The sequence below is a fragment of the Prionailurus viverrinus genome, chromosome C2 (assembly GCF_022837055.1).
Source record: "Prionailurus viverrinus isolate Anna chromosome C2, UM_Priviv_1.0, whole genome shotgun sequence".
In the NCBI taxonomy this organism is placed as follows: Eukaryota; Metazoa; Chordata; class Mammalia; order Carnivora; family Felidae; genus Prionailurus; species Prionailurus viverrinus.
In genome coordinates this window covers 110,991,418-111,003,417 of record NC_062569.1, presented here as the reverse complement: position 1 = coordinate 111,003,417, position 12,000 = coordinate 110,991,418, and the positions used below count along the sequence as shown (strand labels likewise).

Genomic DNA, 12,000 nt, shown 5'->3' with positions numbered 1-12,000 from the left:
GAAACAGAGATCAAAGAGGGAGACTGGCACATTGAAATTGTATTAATGGTATTAAATGCCTGCTACTGTGATCCAGTGGCCAATTCAAGGATCACATTTCATAGGGGACACTTAACCCAGGAACTCAGTTTCGTGGAAACATTGGTTACCATGAAATGGAGAGAAACATGGCATTTGAACTTACGATCCAACTCAATGAGCCCCTGAAAAACAGCAAAGTTTTCTGCAAGTTCTTCAAAATATCAAACTCCAGCAACTACAATGGAACAAAAATTCAGAATAAATAGAAAAGTGACCTTACAAAATACCACTGTGCTATCTGGCTTTTATCAGGCTTATGTTGTTGCCATAATTCAAGGGATGTAATAACTTATGCCATGTTCAAAACCATTTAACAATGAACTGTGGTGTTAATATACAGTTATATTTTGTTCAATCTGATATGCACAGAGCTTATCAGATGAATGTAAATTTGTGCTTCTTGCAAACTTGCTGATGCCAAGATAACTAAGTGGGAAACCATGATATTTTCAGTCAAGTGGAACATTTAGCATGACATAGAAATACCCACTGCTGACTTGAAAAAATTATGAAGTGTGCATTTTTTTCCAAAGGGGTGATTCCTGATGTATCTGAACATATAAGGAGTCAGTTGTGAGGTGAAAATGAGGGGCCAAAGTGGCCTGCAGAAGAGACTGAGGGTGGAAGCCAGTAGAATGTTCTGAGGACTCCTCTGGTGTTGACAGAAGGGAGAAAGAGGAAAGGAGGGAAGTAGGAGGAAAAGAGGGGAGAGAAGGAGGATAAAAGGAAAGGAATATCAGGACCAAAAAGAGAGGGCAAGAAAAAAAGTCTCAGCAGGTGGCTGATCAGACCAACACAGTACCTGAGAGTTGGCTAGACAGTCAGTAGCAGACATCCAGGCGGAGTTCAAGTCACATAGAACTGAATCCCAAGGGTATGTAAGAGATACAATTGACCAAGGACCACAACTTGTGCTCCCAAATCTTTCACAATAACTTAAATCTGCTCTAAGCACGACCTTCCAACCTTCTGCAGAGAACTGGACAAAGGAACGGGAGCAGGATGCTGATGGCAAGATTTAAGCTTAAAAATCCACAGTGCTGTAGTTCTTCTACTCAGTCTCTGTGTCACTGTGAGGCCAACCCACTACAAGCCCAGGCTCAGGAAACTGATTTCCAGCAATGGAGCACTCTTGTGGCTCAGCATATTTTCAGGAAGGGTCCAGGAGACTAGAGCATCTAGGAGATCTTCTAGACCTCTAGCTGCCATGGCAGGTAGAGAATTTTCAAAAATGCATCTGGTCTTCACATACCCTCTTATTTAGTTTAAGAAAGTTACTAACAAAAAAATCCGTTAAAGTCACCCTACTATTATTTATTAGTGGAAGCTAAAAAGAGAACTGTTATTTTTATGATTCCCTTTTTTCAGGGAAGCAGATCTGATTTCAGTGAAGTCAGGTCACTTGCTCAGACTCATATTCACTCCTGTACTTTGCCCACTGGCCCCCATTGCTATTTTCCAATATTGACCATTTCAATGCACGATGAAACTACAGACTAAACCTCAAAGGAAGAACATGGCCAGTGCCATTTTCCCTCCAATTCTGGAAAAAATATGAGTAATTAGGTAATTATTCTGTGACAATAGCATCACTGGGGTGTTAGAAGAGGCTGAGCCAGCAGAGGGAAGGAGGGGTTCTTCTTCCAATCATCTGATCCCTTGTCCTACACGTACTAGCTGGAGAGGCTTTAACTCCATCTGGGAAAGTGAAAGAAGAAGCAGCCTCTGTCATGTATCCCCTGCTGGCATATCTGTAACAGGGCTGAATTCCAGAGTTCTCTGCCAGCATGACTTTGGCAGCTGCCCCAAACTCCTCCTTCTGCTGCTCTCAGAAAAGGAAGGCCTGTTAGGTCTTGCACGCCCACACACACGTGCACACAGTGGACTCTCAGCAGGGCCCTTGGAGAACCAGAATGTTTTCTTATCAGTTAACAGAATGGAAAAAATCAACGAATGGAATTTAAGGAAAAAGGAAATCTGAAACTCCATTTGGGCATCTTGTCAGAAGCAAAGTATCCCAAGCTTTGTTACCAAGGGTTTATTCTCCACTCAAAGAGGAGAGACCTTTCCTTTTATTGGAAATTCAGTGATTACATTTTAAAGATGTTTCAGATTATAAGCCATCCTATGGGCTCACAAATTATCCTTAACATAAACAGAAGGATGGTAAGCTGGAATGTATGTGGTAAATGTGCACAATTAAAGGAACCATGTCCAAAGGTGATTTATATAACTTGGACCTTCTGAATAGGGAAATTCACTGAACATTTGCTTAACTCCTATATTTTGCATTAGCTGGGATTATAGGGTACTTTGTTTTTCTTAATATATTACATTAATTTTTTTTCCTTCTTTATGTGTATCACTTAAAGCTAGTGCATGGCAACACAATGGAATAGCTTAACTCCTAAAAATTTTGTATGTTAACTAAGGATAAAGAATTAAGACACCAACAGTTTCATCTAAAAGAAAATTACATTTCTGTGGCCAAATAGTTTTAAATACAACTTTCTCAAATTCCTTGAAGGCAGGAAATGTCCTACTCATCTTTATAATCCTACTATTGCTTTTTTTAATGATAATTAAATGACAGAATAAATAAATTTAAGTTCAGTCCTGAAAAACACAATCAGCCATAGTTTCTCAGATCTAGCTTCTGATATTTTGTGAAAGTAGGATTAGCACTTATGTTCTAACACCAAAAGCAAATGTAAATCTCAATTTTAAACATTTCCTTATTCTATGTAGTCTGATAAGGAAGCCTCAAAAATTTTCCAAATAAGGCTTTAAAATTCTAGAACAAAGCAGAAAAAAAAATCATCTTTGAATTGATTTTGATTTTAAAACTTAAATAGCAAAATAGTTTGTTTCCAACTTTTAAATTTTACTCTGCATACATCTAGAAAGATTTATCAATCACTTACACATATAAATTTTCAAAACTGTAAATCAGTAGTTCTCGACTCTGATCATACTGGAACCACCTGAGAAAATTTTAAAACTCTCCCACCCCAGCCCAATCAAATTATAACTGAGTAGGGAAGCAGAATAGTACTGATACTTTTGAAAACTCTCTAGTTACTCTAATGGGCAGTGAGGGTTACAGCTATCAGAATAGATGTAATAGTATTTGTACTCAGAGCTAAACTTACTTTAAAAGAAAACATTGAATTGTTATATCATCCGTGAAGCTTGAACTGGACCTCAACTTTATGCAAAATTAACTTCTAACCTGACTAGCAGGTGCTTGGAGTAGGTTGAGTTGATCTGGTTTTCTAATGCATAGACTTTAGTAGTACACTCTGTGACTAGAGAACAATAATGAGCCTTCTACGAAGGTATCACATCTTCTACTTCCTTTTCAGGATTCCTCAGGGAGGAACATTAGCTGACTTCATAGCTTGCTATACCAAAAGAGCCTAAAATCCTCAGGCTAGCTTTAAGGCTCCTAAATTTCTATCAAAGTCACTAGGAATACAAGTCAGGATTTTGTTAGATCAGGGAAACTTACAACACACTCTAAAATTCTCACTGTGAAAGGTTCTTGGTAGAGACCCAAACTAACATGAGCAGCAAGCAGAGTAAGCCCTGATTCAGCCTTCCTGTCCACAGGACTTCAGCAAAGTATACTGAGACCAGGAGGTTTACCCTTCTTACCATGGACCTCTTAGGCCTTTAGGACAATCCCAACACAAGAAGAGACTGTGGGATAGAGAAAAAAGCCACACAGGGTATTCTAGTATTAAACATTCTATGAGGTTCTGGATACCATGTTAAGAATATATCCTATGTACAACCTAAATTGTGTGTTTTGATTTCTAGAACATATGGAAGAATTGTTTTATTAACAGCAAAAAGGATCAGAAAAAGCTCCTTTTGTTCATCCAGTTGTCTCCATCACATGCACCAACACAAATACACTTTCTTCCTCCAAACACAAACTTAACTCAACTTTATAAAAATTCCTCCATTCACTGATGTTTCAGAAGCACATTTTATGGGAACTGTGTCATCAACTCAATAGGGGTTACTTTCTTAATATTTGTACATTTTGTTAAAGAAAGTTTTTGCTCTGTCTTATGTTTTCTCTTTTTGGGTGAGAGATGGTGACATCTAAGTCTTAAAATGAAAATCAGGGTTTCTATTTGGGGAGAGTTTACTTTCCATATCCCTCTACATGGGATTGGCCACATTTGATGTGCCACAGAGGAAATCAGCAAAGGAATCTAGGCATTGACTGGATTCTTGCACACATAAAATTGTGCCCTAACTATGTACCTTAAGTCTTTGCACTCTTAACATGTTTATCTCAATTCTCAGGAATTTCCTAGAATTGACCCTAACCATGGAGGGAGACAAATTGGCAGTTTGCCTAATGGGGACCTTCCACTAAAGGCTGAATTCTATGGAAAGTAGATTGGTGTTAATACTCAAACCAGTATATTCTCTGAAGTTAGATCTGCTATATTCATAGTTCCAATATATCATTTACTAGCTGTATGATTCTAGTAGCCATTGACCATTTTGTAGTGGGTAGGCTCTAAGATAACTCCCAATACCCCTATCTCCTGATATTAACTCCCTTGTATAATCACCTTATGTGACAGGGCCTGTGAGTTGTTTCTAACCAATAGAATGTGAAAAAGGTCATAGGCTTTCACTTCCATGATTAGGCTGCATAAAATTAAAATTTTTATCTTTCCTGCAAATTAATCTGGGTTTGGACACTTTGATGAAGCAAGGAGACATAATAGAAACGCTCATGTGGCAAAGAATTGACGTGACCTCTGGTCAATTGCCAGCATTCCTCAAGGAACTGAATTCTACCAACAACCACAAAAACTTGGAAGTGGACCTTTCCCCAGTCAAGCCTTCAGATGAGACCCTATCCCTGCCCAACTCTCTGTTGCAACCTGTGAAAGACAGTGAAGAGAGGCCCCAAATAAGACAGACTCAGTCTTGTAACCCACAGCAATTTTGAAATAATAAATATGTGTTGTTTTAAGCTGATGATTTTGTGGCCATTTGTTGTACATCAATAGTTAACGAAAAAACTAGGGGTGCCTGGGTGGCTCAGTCAGTTGTGTCCAAAGTTCACTCAGGTCATGATCTCATGGTTCATGAGTTCCAGCACTGTGTCTCTCTCTCAAAATAAATAAACATAAAAAAATATTTTAAATAGTTAACTAGCAAAGTCTTCAGGCTTAGTTCCTCATCTGTGAAATATGAAAAATAATAACATATCTTCATAGGTGTGAGGATAAAATGAGATAATTTATGCTAAACACAGCATTAAAATCATGCCTGCTATGGAGTAATATGGTTAATTGTTTTCATATTTTTAAATGTCATTTTAACAGAATGTATGTAGTGAAACCATTCATATTCTATTTATAACATGTTCCTTCTTTAGCTGATACTATTTATTTTTACATTTTTATTTTACTATTATAATATCTGTCACTTTAGATTATTCTATTTATTTTTTAATTTTACATTTATTCTTAGATCACTTTTATAAGTTCATATATTACGTACAACATTCTCTCTTATACCTACTTTTACAATGGCAAGCAAGAAACAAGCAAAAGGAAAATCTTTCTGAAGATAGTGACCCAGATATAACAGTGGGTCTCATCCCCTGAATGATCCTCTCTTTATTAGATACCTCGCTTTTGTCTTAAAGAAACCTTCTGCCAACTCACATTTAACCGACAAAAACATTTTAGCTGTCTTTTCTATGAGACAGTGTAGATAAAGTTTCTTATTCTCAATTGTTTCCCTGTGAAAGAGAGAGGCTGAAATTCCTTACCATTCCATATCTCATAGTCTGATATAGTAGTCTATAAAACTGAAAAAAAGTAGCAAATATATAGTTAACACAGGAGAACTTAATTTTTAAACCTTAGGTTTTATACATGATAGTCTTAGCACCAAAAAATTATATTTAATCAATTCCTAATATAGGGTTATTTTATAACAAGGATTGGATCTCATTTTTACCTAATAGATGTTCAATAAACACAAACAAATCAATAAAACTGCCAAGAAACTTTGGAGCTGACAAAGATACTAAAATAATTCTCCCATAGTTTTCAAACTTTTTTGTTTCCTTTTAGCAGAGAAGCCATATTTTTCCAATATACTCTTATACAGTGACACCAGTACATAAATATAGATCAACTTATTAAAAGCAGAATCCTACCCAGTAGGTTTCTTTTGCACTCCCCATTAATATCCCCCCAACTTCCCTGCCCTAAGATGGAAGAGATCTTCTCCAGCCCCTTGCAAATATTAATCACTTTTAGAGAAATGGACTGGGTCATTGGAGTGACACATGAAATTTTGTCAAAGTAAGATTGGGAGGTATCCAGGGAAAGTGAGAGCCAGACCCCAGGTGAATGTCTGGAAAAGTTTACGAGCAAAACATAGGAGTCCTCCACTCCAAAGACAAGCTTCTATTTCCTCTTTGTAATCAATCTTGGGGAGTCAATGAGTCTTGGGCAAATAGAGACAAGGAAGACACAGTTGCATCCTATGTGGACTTCCCAGTTCCGGCTTCTTCTCTGAGTACTTTAACGCCAGCTGAGCACTGGCACCTGGGGGTTTCCTAGGGTCTGGCCATGCAGCTTCCTCTGTTGCCAAGGCCCCTCAACTCCCAGCCATCCTCTTCCTTGCACCAACTTGTATTTGTCTTCCAGGCCTCTACTTAAGTACTTTATCCTCTCCTAATTCTTGATCCCTTCTGGCTGGGGTGGGTCCTCTGGCTGTTCTCAAAGCTCCATGTGCTTTACCTAAAGTGGAGGATAAACTCACTCTATTGTAATTATCCCTTTATATCCCGGTCTCCTCCTTTACCTGGTCAGCTCCTTAAAGACAGGCGCCATGCTGTGTGTTCCTAGCCTCAGTGCTCTGCACACACATGGAATATAATTTGTTACTTAAATAGATTAGTATATCTTCACATAAAGCAGGGAACTGATATTACACAGAAATTAAGGATATATATATTCTTTTGCCACTTTCTGTCTGTGTGACTTTGAGCAAATCGCTTAAATGCTCTGGGCACAATTTTATGCTCTGTAAAATAGGAATAGTAAAATACCTGCTATATAGGGGAGCTTTGAGGATTGAGATTTTCCACATTAAAAATATTTAGCCTTAAATTACCACAGGCAATATGAGCTCAAAAAATGTTACCTATAAGTTATTAATAACTGTGACAGTTATTGTTATTTTTACCATCTGCCCCTGTTTTATGCCCTTGGAATCAGTGATTTCTATCTACTATGTCAGGTAAGAACCTGAGGCAAAGAGCCAGCTGCCTCTTCCCTCTGCTACATGCCAAGAGTCGCACCCAAGAGCCTTATGCCTTCAGGCTATCTGATTACACTAGTATCTTGGATGTTCCTCTGTGATTTTCCTCACACGTGCCTCAGGACTGATAGAGTTCTCTAGAAATAGTAGGCTTTGCCTCCTGGCAGATTACAATCTTCCATACACAGGAGTTTCTGCAGAGAGCTCCTATTATAAGCTTTCGTTGGCTCCCTTCACAACATATTGTTCTCTGTGGTTTTTATCCTAGCCTGGTATGCAGCAGGGGAAGAAAAGGTCTGTGGTGCCAAGAATAAAGATTCCAAGAGGTAGCTGGAGCACAGGGGCTTTCAGAGGTGTCAAATAATGTGGTGATTCTTCTCAGGGTCTGTATGTTACGGTTTAATTCTCTTCCTGAAAAACAAGCTCAAGGGATCTCTCCAGGAAGCTCTGTAAGGCCTTACCAATCCCCAGAGAAAGCTGATCCTAAGGCAAAGGTGCAGATTTCCATAAAGAACAGCAATGTTTGACCTTGACAATCAAACATCCATTGGGGTTGGCCATGGTCAGCCTAGAGCGCAGGAGAGGTTTTCTCTCATTGTCTGTAGAGCAACACTTAACTCTCTTGCCCCACCTTTCTGCCAAAAACATGCCACCTAAATTTACTGCCCTCCAAGAATTTGTCTGACAGTTTGGGCACAAGATCACAAATTATGGTATACCTATTTTTTAAAATATTGATCCACTTTTCTATGACCATTTAACATGATATCTCGTCTCATTTAATCCTAAAACACTATGAGATAGTTACCATTATTCCCCTTTTACAGATGACAAAACCGGGCTTAGCAAAGGCAAACGATTTGCCAAAACACATACTCATTAAGTTGTAGAGAGAAGAGATCCGTTAATAATAGTCTTTAACTTTAAGCTTTTGAAAAATAAGAAGGACTCTTCCAATATCTTATTTTCTGTAACCAAGTATGTGGTTACATACTTGTATGCATACTAAGTATGCAAATAGGTATAAGACAAGGAACAAATGTATCTTATTTTAAAAATAATTTCTTTTTCCTATAAATTCCCAACTATACATATCTATATGTATCTATATATATATATATATCTATATATAGATATGTATATATAGATATATATATATACATAAATATACATATATACACACACATATATATATCACTTATATATAGAAAGATATATATATATATATACATATATATAATGTGTGTGTGTGTATGTGTATGTACAGAGAATACATTCTTGGGAAAACGTGAATATTAAGATAATGGTTATGATATTTACAGGAAAAAAATTTATTCAAGTGAAGGGTAGCATTCACACACACTGCACAATGTAACTCCTAAGGTTTGGAGCAGAGAAGCCTGCTTACCAGGCAGGAAACAGGGTAGAACATGCCTTTCAAGTCAGAAGTCCAGGATCCAGTCCTGGTCCTGTTATGGATGGGGGAAAGTCACAAACCCTCCCACCTTTGAGTGTTTTCATTTGTAAAGTAAATAATTAAGCTAGGGCAGTGGCTCCCAAATATTGACCTTTGATGAAATTTTCCTTAGTTTATGGTGAAAAGAGAAAAATAAAAACAACACACTTATTTGTATAAATTTCATTTATTTTATAAATCTGTTAAAATGGTTGCTTTTATGAACACTGGGGATTTTGGTTCCTCTTGGAAATCCTCAAGTATGTCTTCTATAATGGAACCTTGATGTTAAAAATATATATGTATTTTTACTGGCCCATAAATTTAAAGGTCTGGGAACCACTCAATTAACCACTAATGTCCTCTCTAGCTTCAAAACTCTATCCTCTTCTTAAATCACAAATGACATATAACTAGCTCTAAAGTAGGAAGGAAGAAAAGAAAACCTTTTTATCCCCACCTTGTTCTTGTTTAGCTCAGCATTTCCCCAAATGTGTCCTGTGTGAGACAAGCCCCTATCAAGATACCATAGCTATTTCACTAGAAAAATGGACTCTTTTTTAGTCAAATGAGTTTGAGAAACGATGGGTTAAAGATGTTGGGCAGGTTCCTTTACCGAGTAATTTTCAGAATGGGTGAAATGCTCACATCTGTTGTGACTCCCCAAAAGAAGCAAAGCGGGAAGGCTCCTTAAGGTATTGGTGGAGAGCAGATGCCTGCCCAACCCCCCTTTTGAGGACAATACACCTATTTCTGAACACAGTTTGAGAAAAGTGACTTCACCTAACCGAAAGTTCCTCAGTGGCTTTTATGATAAGCAAAGAAACAAGGAGACGTGCCAGTTATTTTGTAAGAAAATTATTTTTAACAATTTCTCAACAATTACCAACACTACAGATATTTCTTAAAATTACAAAGGAAACCTGGATAAAAATTCTTCAGATTAAAGTGCAAGGAAGAGACAAAAGTCTTGTGGCCTTTTAGGGCAACATTTCTTTTTTTTTTTTTTTAACTATAACAAATAAAGGAAAACTGTGTCAAGAGATTTGTATCCAGTGATTGCAACATGATAATTAAAGCATTTGGAATTTGCCGAAGTCTGCAGTAACAAAATTATGGCTATCATCCCTACACAGTGAATAGGAGATAAAATAAAACCATCTGTAGGTATTGAGCCTGAGAAAACCCCAGACTTCTCTCAAATGATGTGTCCTTGTTAAATATTTCAGCAGGAAGAACAATTCATTCTAAATGCTTCTGCCTCAAGATTGATGTACTTAAATGTTTTTACAATGATCAAGGAACAACATTCTTGATAGACGCAAAAGATTTAACAGTATGTGTTTTTATTTTTATTTTTATTTTTTTTAGTTTTGCATAATTATCTATCTGTTCAGAGTTAAGAAGGTTTACTCAGCCTTTTTTATTGCTTTTTACATCACCCTGTGAAATATCAACGGCCCAACCCTTCAGCCTTCACATTCTGGATTCAAGTTTCACTTACCACACTGAAGAGAGAACAGTTTTCACTTGGGACAGGATGATTTGGGAACACACTACCCAAAGGGAGGACCTGGGAAGGATCTTTTGGACATTCTGACACTAACACCCTCTCTCTCTGACCCTAGGTTTTGGACAAGACATTACCCCCAATATTTTCCGTCATAACCGTATAGTAAGTTCCAGCCTGTTTTTCATAGTCCTGCTGACTACAACAGTCTGCAGCCATAAAAAGCCTTCCCTGACCTAGAGTTGGCTGAGAAAGCGCCTCTGCAAAGGAACAAAAAAAGTACATGCAACGTCTACATTCAAAGATAGGAGAGAGGCAAGCTCTTCTTTTGGTGCTGATGTGCTCAAAAGATTGTTTTTAGGGTCTAAATTTAGAAATTTCCATTTTCTTTTGATGGCATTTATAAACAAAATACCAACACTAAAATGAGAGCAATTTAGCCAGGAAAAGGGGGAGTGTCCCATCCAGCAGATCAAACCCTCTTCCAAACTCCCCTGGAGAGAAGTGTCTACAAATTAGCACATGACCCTACTTTGGTGTGACCTGCCTGGAGTCCCTCAAACCCCAGATTAGCAAGCAAGTAAGTGTGAGGTTTACACCATTCAAAGTTTCAGAATTAGCTTCTTTTAAACCTAAAGCCAGAACTCATTTAGTCTCTGGGAAGGGGAATGAAAACACCAAACAACTCTTTTTAACAGACTAGAAAACCCATCCACATATGATTCAATATACAAACACCGTAGTTTGAATCCATAGCATTCAAGCTACTGTGAACGTCTGTTAAACCTAATAAGAAGTTGGTCTTCATTTTTTGCATTCAAGAGATCCAGTTGAAAAATAAATAACAGAGGGGAAAAGAAGTAAAAGTTTAAGCAACTCCTTCACGCATATGAACTCTGACTCCACAGAATAACTGTATTCCCCCCGGCCTGGCAAAGTAGATCACATTTAATATCGACATTTAAAAACTAGTATCTCTTAAAAATTATTTTTAAAACACAAAACATCAGAGCTACTTGCCTTTTGGCAATTTCTGTGCATTTCCCAGGGCTAGTGCAATACTTCCACAGAGAAGTAGACACCCCAAGCTGGAGAGCATGTTGCATTTGCCACCTCGCACGGGGAGTAATGCTGGTGGGTGTCCTGCAGCCCTGAAGCTGCATTTAAGCGGACTGTCTCCCAGTGACAGAGGCGGGCGGCCGCACTTAGCTGTGCTGTGGGCTTACTCACAGGGGGTGGAGACAAAATGACATCACACCCTTTCCCACACACACCAAAAAAAAAAAAAAAAAAAGAAGGCACAACAGCAAAAACATAGCATCACATTTCTCTCTGTTAGGTTGTAACTGTCTCTCCTCTCTGTGAGAGAAAAACTTGAAATTTTGGTCAGTCTATATTTGTGAGAGAAATAGTATTTAGGCAATTCTTAACCATTTGATGAACTACTTTTAAAAATCCAGAGAAGGCATGCCCAAAACCACTGGAACAAAAGAAAAACCTTATTAGGAAGGAAACTGTTTTTAATTATCTGGTAAAACAATCCAATTCTTCTTTTAAATGGGAGTAAACTCATAAAAGCACACTTTGAACCATCCTGAAGTTCCAATATTATGAGAAAATATTAAGAGTAAGTCAG

The 12,000-nt window shown here is 37.7% G+C and overlaps 1 protein-coding gene across 23 annotated transcripts in view; it reads right to left on the bottom strand.

Moving 5' to 3' along the window:
* Positions 1–11,543, bottom strand: part of ABI3BP (ABI family member 3 binding protein) — a 265,227-nt gene extending 253,684 nt beyond the window's left edge. For all 23 annotated transcript variants that reach the window (XM_047874847.1, XM_047874857.1, XM_047874848.1 and 20 more), the window contains exon 1: positions 11,385–11,543. In XM_047874847.1, the coding sequence (XP_047730803.1) occupies positions 11,385–11,463 (79 nt within the window). In that variant the 5' untranslated portion in view covers positions 11,464–11,543. The remainder of the gene's footprint in view (positions 1–11,384) is intronic.
* Between the last annotated feature and the right edge of the window lie 457 nt (positions 11,544–12,000).